Source organism: Cetorhinus maximus, chromosome 3 (assembly GCF_964194155.1).
Source record: "Cetorhinus maximus chromosome 3, sCetMax3.hap1.1, whole genome shotgun sequence".
In the NCBI taxonomy this organism is placed as follows: Eukaryota; Metazoa; Chordata; class Chondrichthyes; order Lamniformes; family Cetorhinidae; genus Cetorhinus; species Cetorhinus maximus.
The window spans coordinates 67,265,056-67,288,059 of record NC_135881.1 but is presented as its reverse complement, the minus strand read 5'-3'; the positions used below and the strand labels follow the sequence as shown (position 1 = coordinate 67,288,059).

The window sequence follows — 23,004 nt, the reverse complement described above, 5'->3', positions numbered from 1 at the left end:
ACTGCCCTGTATAACTGAAGTATAACCTCCCGACTTAAGTAGTCAATTCCCCTCACAATAAACGATAACATTCGTTTAGCTTTCCTAATTGCTTACTGCACCTGCATACTAGCCTTTTGCGATTCATGCACTAAGACACCCAGATCCTTCTGCATCTCAGAGCTCTGCAACCTCTGGTCTCTGGTGTGGTCTCTGTTGTTCGAAGTCAGAGGCCTCTCAGCCACAGTTCTTTGTCCAATAGGACTGTAAACTGGTTCTGGTTTCCAACTTTGGACGTTAACCAAAATGTCCACATTCCAATACGAAAATCCAGGACCTTTGACCTCACCCAAGAAACATGGCTGTGTGCCCTCTTGGTGTGCAGTCTCAACCTCATGAATTATCTTCGGGTCTTCTGTGTGTTTAGATGTTTTGGCTTTGCAGTTTGCTGAAGTGTCCAATCCTGTTACATTGAAAGCATTGGACTGAAATTGCAGGACATTGATCTCACCTGTTGGGGCACTTTGCTCTACAGCATGGTCGCTCTACTGGTTGGTTAGGGTATTGCTTCCCTTGGCCTGGAGTGTCCCTGCTTCTGTGCTGTTTAACTAACTTGCCTGTGGAGTTTAGGTTCTCCTCTTAAAATGGACCTGTGCTGCACACGGAGTTCAGACTGCCTAACAATCTGGATAGCTTTCTTGGGAATTAAGTCTTCCTGTGCTTGCAGCATGTCTGAAAGTGAGTCGTCAGCTACCTCGGCAACTATTCTGCCCCTGATAAATTCAGATTTTAGGTCCCTATGTTCACAGCCTTCCTGTACAGATAATTAACGAATGAGTCGACAGGTTCGCCTGGCTGCTGGACATGCTTATTAAATTTAGCCCTTTTGAGGATTTTGTTGCTTCTTAGGTTAAAATAAACATCAAATGATTTTAGTATGTCTTCAAATTCAGCAGATGATTTGTCGATTCCTTGTCTAGCAATAATATCGTCTGCTATCAGGCTTACTGAATAAAGCAGTATGTCAACTTGGTCAGCTTCTGTCTCTTTATCCAGACCAGAAGCAATCATGTATCTAAGGAATCTTTTTCTCTAAAGACCCCAATTATATGATTGATCTTGGCCTCGGATAAGTCCAAATTGACTTGGAAGAGTAGATTTCTGATCCATAGTTAAAAATGTTAAAGTGTAGGTTCAGCTTTAAGAAATTCAAGATGGCGTCACCATTTATTTGAAATCAAAGGGTTCATCCACGACAGTTTGGCGGGCTCCTGCTGCAATGGTGCTTGCGCTGAGCCTTGAAAACATTTTAAACAATGGCAGCTTGGATCGACTAGTTGCAGACTTCTCCGTTTCAGCACTATTGTTCAGGGCCGCGAACATGTCAAATCCTGGCCTTTACAGGTCTTTAAAAGCTGGTTCTTAAGTCACGATTCTTCCAAATTAATTAATTTTAAAAAATTCCTTTTCAGAGCGAGCATATTCAGGCATCAACTCTGGAATCAGTTTTTTCCGACAGAGTTTTTAAATGGCAATTTCTGACCACTGAACTATTTAAAAGTTTCTCAGGACTTGCTATATCTTGGAATTTAATTTTTTTAGCCCATCTCTGCTGGATCTGCTGACTCTGCACTCTGGGAATTGAAGCTGGACTTCTAATAGATCCTATGAGTCTTCTGCTGCAGTGAAGAATTTTAAATTTCTGCCTTCAGCTTCCAAGCCTTTCATTAGAGCTTTTTACTGGTGATTTCCCTCTGCCCATCTGCTTCTCAAGCTATTATTCAGGTCAGAATGCTTCTTTGAATTTTTCTTTAGTCTTGCAGGATTTCAGTTTTTCTTTGCATTTTTTCTGAGGTTTTGGGTTTTTCCATCCACTGCCACCATGTCACAGGGTGTTGGATACCGTTCGATAGGTCTTAATGAAGTCTTCGTGGTCTTAATTAGGTTAACTGTATGTATTTGTTAAATACAAGAACTATGTATGTATATACAGTGAAGGGTTCAAACTAGGAGCTGTCTCCATCCTTGCTTGTGCACACAGCTCTATCCAACACTAGACTTACCCCCAGGTGTGGGTGATGTGTTCTCTTATATCCCTCCTTGGGTGGTTCTGTACTCAGTCCCATGTTAACCCTATGTGTGCCAGACCCTTAAACTACATCAGGCCTGCTGCACAATCACTGACCCCTACCAAGCCACTTCTCTAGCTTCCTTCCCAGCAATCAGCCAACCTGACTACCCTCAACTTTACATTGCCAAGGACCATCCACAAAAGTTCCTAGCTGTGGTTTCCTGCCACTTGCCTTCCTGCCATGCAGCCAGCCAGTCTATCAATCTGGTCAGCTGCCAAGCAGGAAACAGAAGAAAAATATGATGATGAGGTCATCCACTTAAATTTGGCAGGATTTAGGCATTCCTGGGGTTTCTGGATTTCAACCCACTACCATCTTGCCCTATACCCTCCCCACCTCCCCGTAAATGCCTTAATCATGCTCTTACTTGCTTTGCCTGTCTGAGCAAATTTTCCATGCTCGCATCAGGCATCATGGCGGGCATGAGCGGACAATATGGCGGGAAGGCCAAAGATCGGTTTCACGCTGTTGTGAAACCACTTTGCAATTGTCTACTCTGCCCATCAGTGGCGGGCCGCGTTTCCTGCCACATGTTGGGAACTTCATTTTAATGTATCTGCATCTCATTATAAGCCTTGCTCGCTGAATCATCCCCCACACTGGATCATCTAGGCCGACTTGTTTCACAACAGCATTTATAAGGCGTGCACCTGGTGAGCTGCACTTCGAGGGGGACTCGGAGGTGAATGCACAGTAACATTACACAGCGCTCGCGAGGGTCACATGTAGGATTTCAAGGTTGAGGTGCCACGCATTCAGACAAGGGCACAGGCAAGTTGCATTGTCCCGGCTGGCTGACAGTGCGGTGCTGGGGCAAGGGCTTTAGCACGGTTGGGGTGAGTTGCGGAGGTGGTGGACAAGGGCTGCACTGCAATTGATGGTAGTACACAAGCATGTGCGGGGGCTAGGATGGGAGAGAAATGGCTGCGCATTAGGGAAACCTTCTATGAAGTGACCATTCCTCTGCAGCTGAGACAGTTCAGGCACAGCCACATTAACATGATTTGAGTTGGGCATCAGTAATGGAGTTGAGCCCACGCATCAATGCAGGATCGATGTCCAAGGTTTCCATGGCAGCTGCCATCCTATCAGTGTTGACCCCAGTGCTTTGGCATGCCGGTGCTATCATCTCAGATTGTAGGCAGATGGACTCCTCCATCGTGCCTTGGAATCTGAGGAGTGCAGCAGACATCCCTACCTGATGTCCCCGAGCTTGCCTTTGCAGCTCCAGCAACTGAGGTATGACTGAGTCCAGAGGCTCATCGTCTGACTCAGCCTCAGCAGATTTCTGGTCTCCAGCAGCCCTCCGAGTGCCGAAAACCTGGGAAGTCCCTGCCTCCGCCTGCTGTGAATCAGACAGTGCAATGTGCTCACCAGATTGTGACCCCGAGGGTACTCTAAAGCTTGGTCCCGCTGAGGTGTGTGCCTCTGCACTGGTGGAGGGTGTGGGTGAGCGCTGTGATGCGTCTTCAATTGGGGTTTCAGCAGATTCCTCTTCTGAGGTGTCTTCAGAGCTTGAGTCGAGGGCTTGGGTTGTGGACCCCCTTGGGTGTTCCCCAGGTGTGCCTGCGAAAGCAAGGAGAAAAAAATAGTGCATGGCACTAATGAAACAGGGCATATCACTCACAGCATGATTGTCTGATGGATGTTGCGCTGCTGGATCCTCACTTGGTTGAGCACTGCCGACCTCACCGTCAACGCAGGAACGGTCCAGATCGCTAGCTGGATGACTGTATTTCACGGACTTTGATTTCAGGCATTCCTCCACCAGTCTGCGACCTCTCCCTTTTGTTATGTGCCAGCTTGTCCTGCATTAATATAGATGGAGAGAGTGTAAGCAGGATGCCTGCTAGGCCTGATGATGAGGATGCCTGGCATGTGTGGGTGGTGATTGGTGCGGTGGATGGAATGAGGACACGATCCACAGGGCAGGTTAAGGTCTGTGTGAGAGAGTGAAAGGTGATGTCCCTTGGAGGGCCCTGTGGATGTGTGATGGGTTTGTAAGCATGTGAGTTGAGAGTGATGAGAAGAGTGACTTACCCTGGTGGAACAGATTAGATCATTCATCCTGTTCCTGCACTGCATGACTGTCCTTTTTTGCAGGGTGTTGGCGCTGACCACCATTGCCACTGCCTCCCATGCTGAATTTGTCACTTTACTTGCTGGCCTTTGCCCAGAGTGGGAGTAGAGGACATCGCAGCTGGCCTCCACTGTGTCCAGTAGGCCCTCGAGGGAGGCGTTGGTAAATCTGGGGGCAGCATGTTTACTTCCTTTGGCATCCATGACTTTGCAGCAGCTTCCTATCCCTTGAAGAGTGCTAGCTCTGTGCAGGGGCGGCCTTTAAGTATGGCGCCCAGTTTAGTGAAGGCCTGGTGTGATGGCGGGGTGCGCAAATGAGAAGCTGCCAGCGACCTGCCATGTTTTCTGGGAATGCATGTTTAATGAGACAGGATTGGGACGATACGGCGTGAAAAGCCGCCATTGCGGCCAGTGGGTAAAACATCCCTTTTCCTGCCCACTTCTGTACTTAGTACAAACCTGGGATGATTCCACCCCCTCTCTATATCTCTCTCTCTCTTTAATTTTCATTCAGGCTCTCTTTTCAAAAAACGCTAAATATAACATTATCTGAATAAGAATTTTGAAATTTGTCTTTTGCTTTTTCAAATTCATTTGATGAAAACCTACTGAGCAGGATCTGAGAAGAAAACTATTCTGCAGTGTAGGTGAAGTGAAGGTCTTAAGAAATTAGCTGCACTGTGCATGCTTTGTTTGCACCATCTAATTCAGCTCATAGTGCTATTGCTGTGGGCAAAATATCACTTCCAGTCCAGGTTTTGGCCTTCAAGTAAAAGCTTTAATGAAGACATTAAAAGACACAAAGCAAATTTCGATGGATAAATGTAGTCATGTCATTGTGAACCATCCCTCTTTTCAGAATGTTCTGTTTCATGCTCAGTGCTCATGAGACCCTACACTAATTAAGTTGTTGACTAATTATAGTAGTGAATCTCCATCAATTAGTCTACTGCAAACCCAGATGTGAGGCAAGGAAAATCCAAGAGCTGGAAAGCTTTTGGAAGTACAAATCCAAAGTCACCTGCAAGATTGTCTCACTGTTTAAGCTCAATATATCCTAACATCTGATCTGAATGGTTCAACACCTTAAACATTCACTCCCTTTGATGCATGATGGCAGCCATGTGTACTATTTGCAAGATGCACTGCAGAAACTCGCCAAGCTCCCTTCGACAGCACCTTCCAAACCCGCAACCACTGAAATGAACAAGGGCAGTAGACGAATGGGAACACTAACTGTAAGATCCCCTGCAACTGGCACACTTTCCTGACTTAGAACCCATGAATATTACCCTTCTTTCACTGTTGCTGGGTCAAAACCCTGGAACTCCCTCCATAACAGCAATGTGGGTACACCTTCTTCACATGGACTGCAGCTATTTATTAAGGCACCTCACCAGCACCTTCTCAAGGGCAGTTAGGATTGTGCAACAAATGCTGGCCCTGCCAGCGACACTCACTTCCCATGAATTGATTTTTAAAAATCTCTATTAGATGTGTTAGGGCTACAGATCTTTGCTCTGATCTATTGGTTTTGGACCACTTAGCTCCTGCTATAGTCAGCTGATTTTGGTTTTTAGCATGGTGTTAGCCCTCAATCAGCTTAACTAGATTTATAGCTCATAAGCTGTTTTAATATTTTTTGCTTGTTATTATTGATGCTGAGTGAATTAGAGTGAGAAAAAAACATTCTGTACATTTGTGAAAATCTATAAATAATTGAAATTGTGCTTTTATTTGATAGCAGTGCATTAGTTTATATTTTTGAATAGCTATTTCATCCCTGAAAAATTACATGGTGGTTATGCACATGACGAATATAAGATATTTTTAAAAAAATGTTCCTGAGATATGGATGTCGCTGATGGGACTGACATTTATGACCTCTCTAATTGCCCTTTAGAAGGCAGGAGTGGGCTACATTCTTGAACCACTGCAGTCCACCGGATGAAGATTATGGATTTGCATGGCATAATAAAGAGTTGTGTAGGTTATGCAAAAGCACACATTTTGCAAATTTGTAGGGAAGAGTCAATCCATGCAATGAGTCTGTGCATTGTAAACCCTGTCTACAGCAACATAATTCAGTGTTGATCAGTGATTGACTAAACACTAAACATGTCTTTTAGTTCTGTTCTGTGAATATGAAGATTAAATATACCAGTTAATGTTTTGGGTTATTCCACATATTTTTTTATTATCATATGGATTTCTTTAATTTCTAAGCAGGCCAGTGGGCTCATTAGCAAGTTTTCTTTGTTGTAGAGTATCTCCAGGGAACTAAGAATGCCTTGAACTAGTTGTCCTATACTGTACCCCATTAATCACTCATTAACAAACCATAGTTAAAACCATAGAATGTGTTAATAGCCTACTTCAAGTAATTTAGAGCAAGCTGATGAACCATTTTATTTTTGTTGCATTTATGCTTATTGGCTATAATATTTTATGACTATAATTTGTATGGGTCTATCTTTATATTGCCACAAAGATATTTTCACATCACTATGAAATGGCTAACATAAGGATTGCTACATTATAAATGCTCTTATGAACTTCTCTATGATTGAAACATTAAAGTAATTTTAATACTTGGCTTAAGGAAGTCTTTATATGATTTGCAAAACATAAGAAAACAAGAAATATGAGCAGGAGAGGGCTATTTAGCCCTTCGAGCCTGCTCTGCCATTCAATAAGATCATGGCTGATCTACTAGCTCCACTCTATCTCTTATTATCACAGAAGATCTCCTTTTTTGTTTTGCATAGTCTTTAAGCTCTTCTCTTCTGTCCAGCTCTTCTATATCCTTGGTTAAAATATTGTACCTTGGTTTTGGATTCTTCATGTTCCTTATCAAAAACTTTATTAGCTTGTGTACAATCCAAGTCCGACTCGGCCCCCCCTTCCCAACTCTTTTACCAGTACATTGATGACTGTTGCAATACTGTTTCATGCCCTCGTCCAAAATTAGAAAACTTAATCAACTTTGCTTCCAATTTCCACCTTTCTTTCATCTTCACAGAGTCCACCTACGACACTTCCCTTCCCTTCCTCGACTTCCCTGTCTCCATTTCTAGGGATAGGCTGTCTACTAATAGTCATTATAAGCCCACCGACTCCCATGGCTATCTAGACTACACTTCCTCACACCCTGCCTACTGCAAGGACTCCATTTCATTCTCCATCTCTGTCGCATCTGTTCTGATAATACAACCCTCCACAACAGCACTTCTGATATGTCTTTATTTTTCCTCAACTGAGGATCCCCCCACTGTAGTTCAGAGGGCCCTCAGCTATGTCTGACCTATTTCCTGCAATGGATTCCCCTTAGAACCATAGAACCATAGAACACTACAGCACAGAAAACAGGCCATTCGGCCCTTCTAGTCTGTGCCAAAATATTATTCCGCTAGTCCCATTGACCTGCACCTAGTCCATAAATCCTCCAGACCACTCCCATCCATGTATCTATCTAATTTATTCTTAAAACTTAAGAGTGAGCCCATTTACCATGTCAGATGGTAGCTTGTTCCACACTCTCACCACTCTCTGAGTGAAGAAGCTCCCCCTAATGTTCCCCCTAAACCTTTCCCCTTTCACCTTAAAGCCATGTCCTCTCGTGTTTATTTCTCCTAATCTAAGTGGAAAGAGACTACTCACATTTACTCTGTCTATACCCCTCATAATTTTGTAAACTTCTATCATATCTCCCCTCATTCTTCTATGCTCCAAGGAATAAAGTCCTAACCTGTTTAATCTTTTCCTGTAACTCAACTCCTTAAGACCCGGCAACATCCTAGTAAATCTTCTCTGCACTCTCTGAATCTTACTGATATCCTTCCTGTAGTTAGGCGACCAGAACTGCACACAATACTCCAAAGTTGGCCTCACCAATGTCTTCTACAGCCTCACCATAACATCCATTTCCAATATTCAGCCTTCACATGCCCTTTTTTATGACAAAAATAACATGTCGGTTCCCTTGAATCATGCTTATTTTCTGGACTTTGTCTCAAACTACTCTGACGAGTGCCTGCAGAGCCCTGGAAGGATCCAGAGGTGAAGAAGTTGAGGATGGTGATGACATCTGGCTACCACTCAAAGTCACTAGTCCCACTTAACTACAGGTCTTGTTCCAGCAGGCTGCAAATGTTGCCACTAACTGATGTGAGACCCTCAGCCTCCTGAGAACTGTTGTCCTGAAACATAGAGGAAGCTTATCCCCAGCCTGCTAACCCTGTGTGCTGGGTATGACCTTATGTGAACTGCACCTCTCCGCTGATACCCTCCTTCTCTTGTGGAGCTGCAGGTTTGTGAATAGCAGGCCATTGCTCCCCCTCCTGTGGCTGCTCCTGCTGCCCCTTTTCCTGGTGGTCCTGATCATCCTGATACCTACTGAGGACCAAAGTAACAGAGCATAATTACAGATCAATTGTGTAAACCTCCAAAGTTGTAAAAGTTAATTCTCTGTGCAAGTACTGTGAACAAACCCTTTCAAACAATCAGGTAAGGGAACAACCGTGAGGTTTCAGTACTTATTGGCATATTTCTCTGTCATGTCTTCAATTTCCTCAATTGCTGCCATGCTCTCACCTTGCTTTCACTAGGAGTTCCAGGAAGCCTGGGATACCCATGAACCCACAGTTAAATTGCAAAGGCCCTGTTAATATCGCCATAATCGACATATTGCAATTGACAACCCACCTCTCTCAAGGGGGTAGCTCACATGCAGCCTGACATAACTGCGGAAGACAACAGGTTGGAGCCAGCTTCCTGGTGTGCTATCGCTTACCCTGATTTTAATCCCCCATCTGCTTCCAAACCCATAGGCTGCTACACAATAAAATTCAGCCTTTTGGTTAACAGTGATGCCTCTGAGTTACACAATTACATTACTGCATGGATCATCCAATAGTTGATCATTTTGTGTGTAAAATTGCCATATAATTGGGTGATGTGAAATAAATTACACTGGAAGATGTGCTCACACCACTTATCAATATGTCAGAGCCAACAGCCAGAAACTAGCTGAATGACTTCCTTTAAAAATAGAATGATTTCTAGGTTACATTACGAAATATAGTTCAAGGGCCATTTACCATCATGTGCAAAAATGTATGTGTATTTCAAAAATTGATGAGGGCAGATTTGGTTAGGAAAGTATTACTTGCTCTTAAATAGTGAAATATTGGGTGAGAATTTGGGTGGGTGTGCTGATACAGCCCTGCTATAAAGCCATTTTACTAGCAGTGGAAAGGGCAGCAGCTCAACCACTCATTGATTGAAGGTAGGCAGCCAATGAAGTAAATTAAATGTCCAATCAACAGCAATTTACCTAGGTTGTTGGCATTTTGCCAGTGTGGAGTGGTCTCCCAGCCACATGGCGAGGTTGCCAGCTGCATGGAGGTGGACTCCCATGGAGCCATCATATCCGGAAGCTCATGGCTCAAGGAGGGGGACCTCTGCGGCAAAGGCTGTCCCCACGGCTCCATCGCTGCAGCCAAAGAGTTTACTCCTCCGATCGCCTGCCTTGCCATGTAAATCGTCTGTGAGCTATCTTCAAAATAGAGGCACCGTTGCATTCTCATTGCCGTCTCAGCAGTGGCCACCTTTTTCAGTGGCACCGTTGAGGCTGCAGAGCTGCTGGCCCTCAGTTTGGGGAAACAGCCTGCCTTCCTTAATTGGATGACGGGACCAATGGCGGCCAATTAAAAGGCTGCCGCTGGGAAGATTGTCATCATGGTTCCGCTGGCTGCCCATGTGAGCTTGGCACTCAGATATAATCCCAACATCAGGACTTATCTCTGCCAAGAAAATTCCAGCCACTGTGTTAGACAATGGTAACACTGTACATTTATTTGTTTTAATTATGTACTACTATCGAGTATCTTTTTTGCAACTATCTCCATTTTGCAATCGAAGCTCTTAATAGAAGAATAAGCAGGCTATTATGTAGTTGTCTACGATCAGTGGGCCCATGGAGGTGGGTTTTGAGGTGGCAGGGGGGTACAGAGTGATCAGGTAGGGTGGAGACCTGCTGCCTTCCCACCTCGTCCCAATCAAGTTCTGAGCATGAAGAGTGGAGGGCGGCCTTCCCATATGGAGGCCAAATGGGGCTCAATATTCAACCAGCAGTGGGCAGGGGACCTGCCATCTGGGGAGGCCGCCCACCCAGCCCTTTTGGTTTTACCAGCGGCCCACTAAGGGGAAAGAGGGGTGTTCCTCGTTCATGCGGGAAGAGAGGAGCCTGCTCAAACCTGCCCCCTTCCTCTTGTTTTCGATGCCCTCCCCTTCACCAGCAGCCCACCTCCAAATGACCCATGACCCCCATCCCATTCCATCCACCATTCACCTCTGTCTGGGGATCCATGGCCGATCCCTCCTGCAAGCTTGAGTGTCGTACCGGCAACGTCCACCACTTCCAATTGCACTCCTCGTTCTAGAGATCTGCCAGTCTCTGATTGGTTTTTCCACCCTACTGGGGGCCTAATTGCCTGGAAGGCCCAACACTATCCAGGTAAATGCCTGATTACCTGGTAATTGCATTGAGCTTTCCAAAGAGAAGCGACGTGGGCCACCCACTGGTTCGCCAACCTGTCGCACTCATTAAATTCCACCCAATGTCTCAGACCCCAAAAATGCAAATAGCAAAAGCAAAAAAAATCGGAACTCAGAAAAACTAGAAGTAGCTGATTCTAATTAGATCAGACATATTGTGTGATATCCAGTTTTGCTTTTTTAGTGCTTTGCCTTTCTCCAGTATCATGATTCTCGCAAAAATTGAGAATACCTTGACAAATGCAAATTACTTTTGGGGAATACAGCTAACAGCAAGTAGAGACAAGTAAGCAAAAGAGAGCACGTTTTTCATGTTTATACATAACTCCTTATAATCTGAAAATTGGTCACAAAGAATTAACCAAGTCTTCTGATTTTTGGCAGGTACAAGAAGGTGCTACATTGTGAAGGGAAAGAGGATTACATTGTATATATTTTCATAAGTTAATTTGATTGCATTTGGTTTCAAAATTGATGGTATTGAAGCCTTGCACTAATTGATATTACTCAGTTTGTTCATGAAAATCAAATATACATTATTTATTTGTGCAGGTGGTGCCTCCTTAGATCTCAATTCTGTAGAACCCAAACCAAAGAAATGGATCATTGATATGACCTGGCTAAATCTGGTGCAGCTCTCTCATTCGTACCCATTCACTCAACTGCTAGTGCAAGTGGCAAAAAATGATAAAACTTGGAAACTGTGGTTTGACAATGAAGCTCCAGAAGAGGCTCCTCTCCCTGATGGCTATGATAATACATTGGACACATTCCGTAAACTACTACTGATTCGTAGTTGGTGCCCAGATCGTACAATTGCTCAGGTAAATCTCTCCATAAGCTTGGTTCTTATAGTTTGCTTGCTCATAAGTATTTAATTGGAGCAGTACATATATACTGCATACATATGCAATTGTTCAGTATAATGTTTATCTCCTAAGTGAGTGAGACTGCAAAACTCACAAATGATACAGCTGGAGTTCAACAAGCTTCACTTTTGACATTTGGATAACCTAGAGGAAGTCCAAAAATGCTTTTTACAAGCAGGAGTGAGACTGAAAAAGTAAAAACGCACTTTTCAAGCAAAGGAAGTAATCTGTTTAGGCCACCGGGTACATTCTCAGTGGTTACACCCGGTTGAAGAGAAGGCTAAAGCAATAAGAGAGGCACCTGCACCCAAGAACACCTCTGAACTTAAATCATTTTTAGGAATGATAAATTATTATGGACGATTTTTACCTAATTTATCTACAGTTCTGGCCCCTCTGCATTCATTGCTAAGAAAGATCCAACCTTGGCCTTGGGAGGCACCCCAAAAAGAAGCTTTCATGAAAGTGAAACAGCTGTTACACTCATCAAATCTTTTAGTACATTATGACCAGACAAAGGACTTGGTGCTAACATAAGCTGCTTCTCCCTATGGAGTGGAAGCAGTACTACCTCATAAAATGGATGACTGCACTGAGCAGCCAATAGGTTATGTATCCAGGACGCTTACCGCAGCTGACAAAGAATATTCTCAAACTGAAAAGGAAGGTCTGTTAATCATTTTTGGTGTTAAAAAATTTCACCAATACGTGTACGGTCGGCATTTCACGATTGTATCAGACCACAAACAACTATTGGGTTTGTTTAGTGAGGAAAAGGCTATACCACCCATAGCCCCAGCAAGAATACAATGATGGGCCCTAATTTTGGTGGCTTATGAATGCACCTTTGTACATAGGCCTGGCATTCACATCACAAATGCCGATACCCTGAGTCGCCTGCCCTTACAAGAGAATGACAACCACGTCCCAGTTCCACAGGAACTTATTTTACTGTTAAATTTTCTAGATTCCTTGCCAGTATGTGCCAGACAGATCTGAGACTGGATGAGTCGGGACCCAGTCCTATCTCGAGTACGAGACCAAGTGTTACATGGTTGGTCCCAGGAGCCAGTCCAAAAAGCTGCACATGATTTGCATGGTCTTAAGAAACAATTCACCATTGGAGAAGCAGTATATGTGATGAATTTCGGCGGAAGACCGAAGTGGTTACCGGGTAAAGTAAGCTCAGTGACCAGACCATTATCATACCACGTGGAAGTGGAAAGCCGGGTCACCTGTAAGCATGTGGACCATTTAAGAAAAACAGAGATACCACAGCAAGATAAGGTTCCACCTGTAACCATTACTGAACCAGTTCCTTAATTCTGTTGAAGAGTCATACAGACTCGAAACGTTAACTGTGTTCATCTCCGCAGATGCTGTCAGACCTGCTGAGTTTTTCCAGGTATTTTTATTTTTGTTTTGGATTTCCAGCATCCACAGTTTTTTGCTTTTAACTGAACCAGTGTTTCCTGTTGAAGATGGTTAACTGAGGACTGACATCTGATGTCTCTATCAGAGTGGAAGACACTGAACTGCAAGGACCCACCGAGGTACCTGATATTCATGCAGTTCCAGAGAATGTGGCTCCTGAAAAATGATCTGAACTTATGGAACTGCAACGTTCCACACGAATCAGGAAACCACCTGAAAGACTGAACTTGTAAATTTCATGACCTGTGTAAATATAATGTCATAAGATAAATACACTGGTAAATACAGTATGTAGAGCAAAGTTAAAGGGGGAGGAATTTGGTAATTATGGTTCTGTTAAATGTTGAACTGTACCTTTAAGAAAAGTCCTGTGATGTAACATCACATGATCTGTGTAAACCAATGCTTTCACAGCGCGGGCTACCTCCTCAGTCAGTGTAGGTATAGAGATGGTGTTGAAAACACATGTGTCGTTGCTGGCTATATTGTAAATAAACCTAGGGCTCGCCCGCTCGCCGACACATAAAGTGACGCACGGTGGTGTTGGACTTGCGTCCCCACGTCACTGTGCGTCATTTAGATTGTTAGTTCAGCGGCGATTGCGCACCTGCCGAACTCTCAAAGACCTATTAAGGTCATTAAGAAAATAATTAAAGTTGTTAAGAATGTTGCCTGTCCAACCATAAGGTTGGCGGGCTGGCGAAGAGCCCAGGCAGCCTTTGCATTTTTCATGAAACCTCATCCACAGGCGGGATGAGGTTTCATGAAGGGTTTATTAATTAAATAAAAATTTTTGAAAAAATTAATGGACACGTCCCAGCTGATGTGACAGTTGCACATGAGGTGGCATGTCCTTAAAATTTTTTTTTTCCTTCAGTAAATTTTTCAGAACTTAAACTAACCGAAAGAGCACAGGCCCAGACTCAGGGAATTCCCCCCCGCCCGCATAGGGAGCGCATAGCACTTCCGGGTGTGTGTCACACTGGGTGGGCTCGCTCCCGCCCACCCCCGCACAACCCCTCTGACGGGGACAAAATTCACCCCCTAATGTTTCCACTAAGAAAGTTGTCTGCAGATCAACTCTATTACAAATAGGCCACAAGGTCACGCTACAACAATACTGATATATTCTATCTTTTATGATCTTATATGGCTCTATAAATTGACCACTCTGTCACCTCTTTTCAATGTTATAAAGTAACTGGCTCTTCTCTGAACTGCCTTGAGTATTTGAATGTATTTTGGTGAGCAGAACTGGATTTAAAGTGCCAATCGACCAGTATGTTATAGTTTGACTATTACTTCCTCTGCCATTTTGTAAATATCTTTCAACAGTCTATTTGTTTGTTGATTAATGCTATGCAGTAGTGTCAAATCTTACATCTTTTGCACCTTCATTTTCAGCTACTTCAACACTATTCATGAAGTACACATGCTGCTGCCTTTTATTCCACTCATGTTTTTCTAATCGTACATATTAAATTAGCTTTCCATTTTTTCACCACTTACATATTTTCTCCAAATCATTTTGTATTTTCTGTTATGCTCTCTCAGAATAAACCTTCCTACTTTAATTTTGGCCCAGGTTTTACAATGAGAATTATGATGAGACAAATAGTACTCACCATTATTATGGAGTAAATCTGACAGCAACCTCTGAAGTATACACAAGCACAATTAAGTGTGAAAATCCAGAATATGCAGTCCAGGTTACCCTGCTGCTCGATAGGCTGCACTATACAGTACCTCCACAATAGTCTTGGCATTGAAATCAATGTAAAAGGCACAGATTTGTGATACTCAGCTATTAATTACCCATTAAACATTCCAGAAAAGTTGGTGCATTCAGATGTAAGTGAATTTTTAACACCGTCATCGCTCATAATTACTGTCAAACAATCTCTGGCCCTGAAAGTGTAATTTTATGAGTATGGAGTCGTAACTTTATCAGAGTTGGAGATTTAAAAAAAAAACTAAAAATTAATATTTTTAATAACTTTTTTGGATTTTTCTGCTCTCCTTTTAATTCCACCAGTCTTTCTGAGTCTTTATTTTGCTTTCTGTACATGATTTAAATATAATCTATACTTCCTGGTTTAAACACTGTATGGGAAGAATTTTCTGCCTGTCGGGCGGGCCAGTTGGGAGCAGGCGTGGGCGGGCGCGGAGCTGATCGCCGCCTGTGATTGGCTGCGCGCCGCCACTTCATGTGGTCGGGCCAATTAAGGCCCACACAGCGTGACACATGGCCGGTAGTGCTCAGTGCTACCCGTATGGGTGGGGGGAGAAGGGAGAGTCGGGGCCTGTGCTCTTTCGTGCATGCGCATGAAAGAGCGCAGAAATCTCACTGAGGCACGACGCTGCCTCAGGGAGATTAAGTTCATATTGAAGTTTCAAATAAAGAAAGTTAAAACTTATTTAGACACGTCCCCTCATGTGACAGTGCCACATGAGCTGGGACATCACAGAATCACACAGTGCAGAAGAGGCCCTTCAGCCCATCAAGTCTGCACCGACACATGAGAAACACCTGACCTACTTACCTAATCCCATTTACCAGCACTTGGCCCATAGTCTTGAATGTTATGACGTGCCAAGTGCTCATCCAGGTACTTTTTAAAGGATGTGAGGCAACCCGCCTCCACCACCCTCCAGACCGTCACCACTCTCTGGGTAAAAAAGTTTTTCCTCACATCCCCCCTAAACCTCCTGCCCCTCACCTTGAACTTGTGTCCCCTCGTGATTGACCCTTCAACTAAGGGGAACAGCTGCTCCCTATCCACCCTGTCCATGCCCCTCATAATCTTGTATACCTCGATCAGGTCGCCCCTCAGTCTTCTGTGCTCCAACGAAAACAACCCAAGTCTATCCAATCTCTCTTCACAACTTAAATGTTTCATCCCAGGCAACATCCTGGTGAATCTCCTCTACAACCCCTCCAGTGCAATCACATCCTTCCTATAATGTGGTGACCAGAACTGCACACAGTACTCCAGCTGTGGCCTCACCAAGGTTCTATACAACTCCAACACGACCACCCTACTTTTGTAATCTACGCCTTGATTAATAAAGGCAATGCCTCATATGCCTTTTTCACCATCCCACTAACATGCCCCTCTGCCTTCAGAGATCTATGGACACACATACGCCAAGGTCCCTTTGTTCCTCAGAACTTCCTAGTGTCATGCCATTCATTGAATACTTCCTTGTCAAATTACTCCTTCCAAAGTGTATCACCTCACACTTTTCAGGGTTAAATTCCATCTGCCACTTATCTGCCCATTTGACCATCCCATCTATATCTTCCTGTAGCCCAAGACACTCAACCTCACTGTTAACCACCCGCCAATCTTTGTGTCATCCGCAAATTTACTAATCCTGCTCCCTACATTGTCATCTATGTCGTTTATATAAATGACAAATAATAGGAGGCCGAGCACAGATCCCTGTGGTACGCCAATGGACATTGGCTTCCAGTCACTAAAGTGGCCTTCTGTCATCACCCTCTGTCTCCTACAACTAAGCCAATCTTGAATCCACCTTGTCAAATTACCCTGTATCTCATGTGCACTTGCCTTCTTTATAAGTCTCCCATGTGGAACCTTGTCAAAAGCTTTGCTGAAATCCATATAGACTACATCAACTGCACTACCCTCATCTACACACCTGGTCACCTCCTCAAAAAATTCAATCAAATTTGTTAGGCATGATCTCCCTCTGACAAAGCCATGCTGACTATCCCTGATCAAACCTTGCCTCTCCAAGTGGAGATAGATTCTCTCCTTCAGAATTTTTTCCAATAGCTTCCCTACCACTGACGTGAGATTCACTGGCCTGTAGTTCCCTGGCTTATCTCTACAAACCTTCTTAAATAGCGGAACCACATTAGCTGTTCTCGAGTCCTCTGGCACCTCCCCGGTGGCCAGACATGTTTATGAATTGTGGGAAAAATATTTATTTTTTAATAAAACTTTCAGGAAACTTCATCCCGCCTGTGAATGAGGTTTCCTGAAAAACGCGAAGGCTGCTTGGGCTCTTCGCCTGCCCGCCAACCTTAAGGTTGGATGCACAGTGTTAATAATTACTGTAATTGGTTTTTTAATGGCCTTAACAGGCCTTTGACAGTTCGGCAGGCCTGCAGCCGCCTCCGGCGCATGCCTGCTGAACAAAAGATCTGAATGGCGCACGGTGACGTCGGGACACACACCCGACGTGTTGGGCCTGCCCCCGCACGCCGATGTGAAAAATCTGGCCCATGTCTTGGTGAGAATTCTTTAATCTGATTGGTTGAAGAGCATACTGTTTTTGCTCACTTCTTAGTTCCCTTAAAAGGTGCTGTGCTGGATCAGACGCCTGATGACAGCAAATTTATGCCAGAAGTCCATGAAAACTCTTTGAGCATTTATCAATGTAGTGAACAGAAAGTGCCATTCCTTCATTGCTGCCTGCAAAATCTGGGCTATTATCTGCAAATATAACTAGGTTGCATTGTCTTTCTGTATCCACTGATATAAACGAGAAAGAGTAGTGGTCCCCAAATCAGATGATGTAACACAAAACTCAACATTTCTCCTCCAACCTGCCTTAAATCCCCTAACAAGTAACTGCTGTTTTCAATTCTCAACTATTCTCTGACTTACCTGAAACCTCAATAGCTTTGAGCTTAGCTAATAGTGTAAAGTAGTTGAAGGCTTTCTGGAAGCCTAGATGCCTTACACGATGAGGCTTTCTACACTTTCTACACCCACCTTGGATGTCACATCCCCATAGAAGTGCAGGAGGGTTGATCAAGGTCTTCCCTTCTGAATTCATATTGCCTGATGTTAATGAAGTAATTATTGCAGAAATATTCCTAATTGTTGAATAAGAAAAATAAACTTGCATATTATTTAATGGAGTGCAGCTCCAACTAGTATGTAGAGAACCCCACACTAAGCCAGTTGCTAGTGTAATACATTTGCCATCATTAGTTGTTGCCCAGTCATTGAACAGAATGCCCTGATAGAATGTGTGCACATAGATCCATAGAAAAGTTACAGCACAGAAGGAGGCCATTTGGCCCATCTTGTCCATGCCAGCCCGAGGACACCCAGGTGCCCTTTCTAATCCCACCTTCCTGTACCGGGCCCATAGCCCTGCAGCTTACAGCACTTTAGGTGCAGATCCAGGTACTTTTTGAAAGAGCTTAGAGTTTCTGCCTCTACCACCAACTTGGGCAGCAAATTCCAGACACCCACTACCCTCTGCGTAAAAAAGTTCTTCCTCATGTCCCTCCTACACCTTCTGCCACTTATCTTGAATCTATGTCCCCTGGTTCTAGAATTCTCCACCAAGGGAAACAATTTTATCCTGTCCACTCTCTCTATTCCCCTCATAATTTTGTACACCTCAATCAAGTCCATGATCTTGGTGAGGTGTGTGTTGATTCCATTTTATTTTGGCATTAATAGTTGTGAGTTGCATAGCTTTTTAAAGGTCAGCTGTGTACATTAATATGGCTTTAAAATTTGCCCTGGCTCTTTAAAACACCAGCAGGCATTACAGTGAATGAGTTTCCATGGATACATTAGTCACTTAATGCTGGTAATAATAAATTTAAACTAATGGATCTTGTTTTAATTTGTTCCTGGCTATTGCTAAAGTAATCCTGGTCAGGTTGTTACCTTGTTGTAAGCTGATAATCTGTTTCGTGCTACTTTGGATCACACATGCAGTATAAATTATGCAAACAAAAATACCATGGAGATATTTCAGTCTTCAAATTATGACCAAATATCAAATATTGCTCATACAATTACTATAAGTTTCAGATCAGTCATTTGATTGATGGGTGTAGGTAGTAATTTTTCTCCAGTGGCTTGATTTAGTCATGCCATGAGACATGTGTAGCTTGCCAACTGTTGAATATAGAAGCTATCTCATGAGGAATTGGACCTATAAATTCTGTGAAAAATTGATCTACGAGTGGATTATTTAGTTCAATTTCCTTCAATAAGTTTTTATTTCCACGCAGCTAACTTTCTGCATTGTTGATTTTTGGTGGCTCTCAATTATTTTTTATGTGTTTCTTTTGTGGCAATTGTTTTTTCAATGTTTTCCAATACTGTTGATTTGTATCTGCAAAATTTATTTTGTTTAACTTGGTTTCTTATTTTATTCTGTTGTACAATTGATAGTGTCCATACTTCTCAGCACTCTTGCTTTTCTCAGGCTCGTCATTACATTGCTGAGTCACTTGGGCAAAAATATGCAGAAGGAGTTATTCTCGATATGGAAGCAATGTGGGCAGAAAGTGATAATCGAACACCTTTGGTGTGTTTCCTTTCCATGGGCTCTGATCCGACAGAAAGTATTGAACGTTTGGCCAAGACTAAGGTACATTACAAAAGTTAAGGAGATGAAGTGCAACAATTTTTTGTTAATTCGGTATTGTCATTATGCTTGTTTTTTTAATTTTACACCCATACTGGAGAAGTACCTAAGATGGCCCATGGTAAGACTTTTAAACATATTAATAAGGTACTCATTTGTTATCTGAATTGAAATGTTGGTAATTTACTTTGTTTCTTCATCTGGGGAAAGCTGTAAACTTCGGAAAATTGAATACTTTGGGTACCAAACATCAGGATCAAGCATTCCCAATATGGTGCAATATGTGTTTGCCAATGCAACTGTCTCTGTGGTAAAATGTTCTTTATTTACTAATGCAATAGTGTGAATATTTCCATTTCATATAGCAAAGATGAATGGTCCCAGATTTGCTCTAAGTTCGATAATAGGTGGGTAAAACAACATTTTATCCACTGGCCGCAATGGTGGCTTTTCACTCCGTACAACCCCAAACCCACCACAATAATTACGTATTCCCGGGAAACACGGTGTTTCCATGGCAGGTGGGCTCTTATTCATCTCACCACTTCTTCACGCCAGGTGCCATATTTAAAGTGCAGCCACACGTACACCTCTGTGTTTCTAGCCTGCGACTGCTGCCAAGAAGACACGGCCCCAAAAGGCAAAAAGACTGCAGCCCCCAGGTTCAATGATGCACCCCTCGAGCATCATTTGGATGCAGTGGAGGCTCACCGTGATGTCTTCTACTCCAACTCTGGCCACAGGATGGGCAACAACACCAACAATCCAGTTTGGAAGGCGGTGGTCAGTGCCAATGCCCTGCAAAAGAGGACAACCACCCAGTGCCGCAAGGGGATGAATGACCTCCTCCATTCCGCCAGGATAAGTCACTTTTCTCATCACTCTCATCTCACATACTCACAAACCCATCACACTCCGCAGGGCCCTCACTCACTGCCAGTTCAAGGGACATCACCATTCACTCTCTCACACACACCTTCATTGTCTTCATTCTGTCCATAGGGCCACTCACCACCCACACATGCCAGGCATACTTATCATCTGGCCTGGCAGGCATTCTGCTTACACTCTCTCCAACTCTATTCATGCAGGACAAGCTGGCACACAACAAGAGGGAGAGGTCGCAGACCAGTGGAGGAATGCCTGAAATCAAGGTCCTTACGGACTTTGAAAACAGAGCCATCCAGCTGGTGGGCAAGGATCTGGACCATTTCTGTGCTGATGGTGAGGTTGGCGCTGCTCTACCAAGTGAGGATACAGCAGTGCAATATCCATCAGACAACCATGCTGTGTCTGATGTGTCTAGTTTCACAGCCCACTGTCATGCACTAATTATCTCCCTTTGCTTTCACAGGCACATCTGCCAAACAGTCGACAGAGTCCATGACCCAGGGCCTCCAATCAAGCCCTGAAGAAACTTCTGAAGAGGAATCTGGAGGCAGCTTCCCTGAAGTCCCATCACAGCGCTCACCCACACCCTCCACCAATGCAGAGACACATACCTCGCAGGATCCAGCTTTAGAGTAGCCTTGGGATCACAATCTGGTGAGCACATTGCAGTTTCTGATCCACAGCAGAGGGGGGCATGGACTTCCCAAGTGTCTGGCACTCGGAGGACTACTGGAGGCCAGAAAGTTGCTGAGTCCGAGTCAGATGACAAGCGCAGAAATGCCAATGCACCGAGTTCAACCCTGGTAGAGTGGCGGCTGCCATGGTGAACTTGGTCCAAGACGTCGCTCCTGCACTGCTGTGCAGGCTGAACTCCATAGCTGGCCTCCAACAGTGTGTATGCTAGAGGGGTGTGGGGCAGCTTGATCTCACTCCAACTACCCCTTCTCCTGAAGGAGTCAGCCAGAGGCCCTTGGGCACCCATAGGGAGAAAGATCAGCAGGTGTCCCCCCCACCCCGCCCCCCACCCCGCCGGGGCCATCCATCCAGGTTACTCCGAGAGTGGCTGGCCCATCTATAAGGTATGTGTTTTGGATGTTTAGATGTGCGAAAGGAGGACCCTGGGACAGGCATTCAGCAGCACCTAGAGGAGAGTGCGTGAGGAGGACCCTGGGACAGGCAGTCAGCAGCGCCTAGAGGAGAGTGCGAGAGGAGGAACCTGGGACAGGCAGTCAGCAGCGCCTAGAGGAGAGTGCAAGGGGAGGACCCCGGGACAGATTGAAAAAGACACAGAGGACGGGAGAAACTTCAGTTTGAAAAGGACGCAGAGAGCAGAGAGACTTCGGTTTAGAAATGGCGTGGAGAGTGGGAGAGACTTCAGTTTGAAAAGGGTGCAGAGAGCGGAGGGACTTCAGTTTGGGTACCTTGCTGGGAGTCAGAATGGAATGGAGTGAACCTGCAGGAGATAGTCGGGACCTGAGGAGCACCTATAAATAGAGACTGGGGATTCGAGTGAGGAACGGAGCTGAGGAGCGCACAGTTTCACTGTTTCAGCTGCTGTGAGGCTGCAGTCTGAGAAAAAGAAAAAAGCAACTGTGATGTCACAGGAAGCTAGTAAGTTGATTGGCCGATAAGTGCTCAGTCTAAGGGACAGTGTGTGAGAAACCAGCTTAGGACAGGCGAGTTAAGGTAGATCTATAAATAAAAAGAACTAAAACTTTAAAATAATAAACCAAAATTTGAAAAATTTAAAATTAAAATCAAACAATAAAGATTAAAAAAACAATAAAAATGAAGTCATTTAAACAAATATCTAAAACACATACCTTGTAGTTAAGAAGCATATAACCTTTAGTGGTCAGTGGTACTAGCATTCAATAAACACAGTAAATTGTAACATACATAGGAAGAAAGTAATTAAAGTAAATTAACTAAACATAAGTTAGAATGGCGGGGACAGGTGTTGTGTTGCAGCTGTGAGATGTGGGAGCTTTTGGACGTCAAGGCGATCCATGACAAACACATCTGCAGGAAGTGTAAGTAGCTTGAGGAATTCCGGATCAGGATTATTGATCTGGAAGCTGAAATGCAGATACTGCTCAACATAAAGGAGGGGGAGAAATACCTGGATACTTTGTTCCAGAAGACAGCCACACCTCTTAGAAGAGGGTCTTCTGTTTTGATCAGCAGTGAAGGACTGGAGGATGTGACTGTCAGTGAGGCAGGTAATGCGACAAAGAAGACAGAAGGGGAGGAGCCTCAGGCTTTGCAATTGTCAAACAGGTTTGAAGTGCTCACAACCTGTGGTGATAAGAGCGAAGTCTGCAAGGTGGATGAGCTGACTGGCCATGGCACTGTGGTACAGGAAGCCGTTCAAGCGGGGAGAGCAGAAAGGAATGTAGTGGTAGAAGGGGATAATATAGTGAAGGGGATTGACACTGTTCTCTGCAGCAAAGAGCGAGAGTCCAGACAGCTATGTTGCCTGCCCAGTGCCAGGGTTCAGGACATCTGCTCAGGGCTGGAGAGGAGCTTGCAGTTGGAGGGGGAGGATCCAGTTGTCGTGGTCCATGTGCATACCAATGACATAGGTAGAACTAGGAAAGAGGTTCTGCAAAGTCAGTATGAGGAGCTAGGTACCAAATTAAGAAGCAGAACCTCAAAGGTGATAATCTCTGGATTATTACCTGAGCCAT

The 23,004-nt window shown here is 44.2% G+C and overlaps 1 protein-coding gene across 1 annotated transcript in view; it reads left to right on the top strand.

Moving 5' to 3' along the window:
- dnah5l (dynein, axonemal, heavy chain 5 like) overlaps positions 1-23,004 on the top strand; it is a 465,990-nt gene that overhangs the window by 364,483 nt on the left and 78,503 nt on the right. Inside the window, exons 67-68 of the mRNA XM_078535621.1 lie at positions 11,301-11,572; positions 19,262-19,426. Of these exons, the coding sequence (XP_078391747.1) occupies positions 11,301-11,572; positions 19,262-19,426 (437 nt within the window). The remainder of the gene's footprint in view (positions 1-11,300; positions 11,573-19,261; positions 19,427-23,004) is intronic.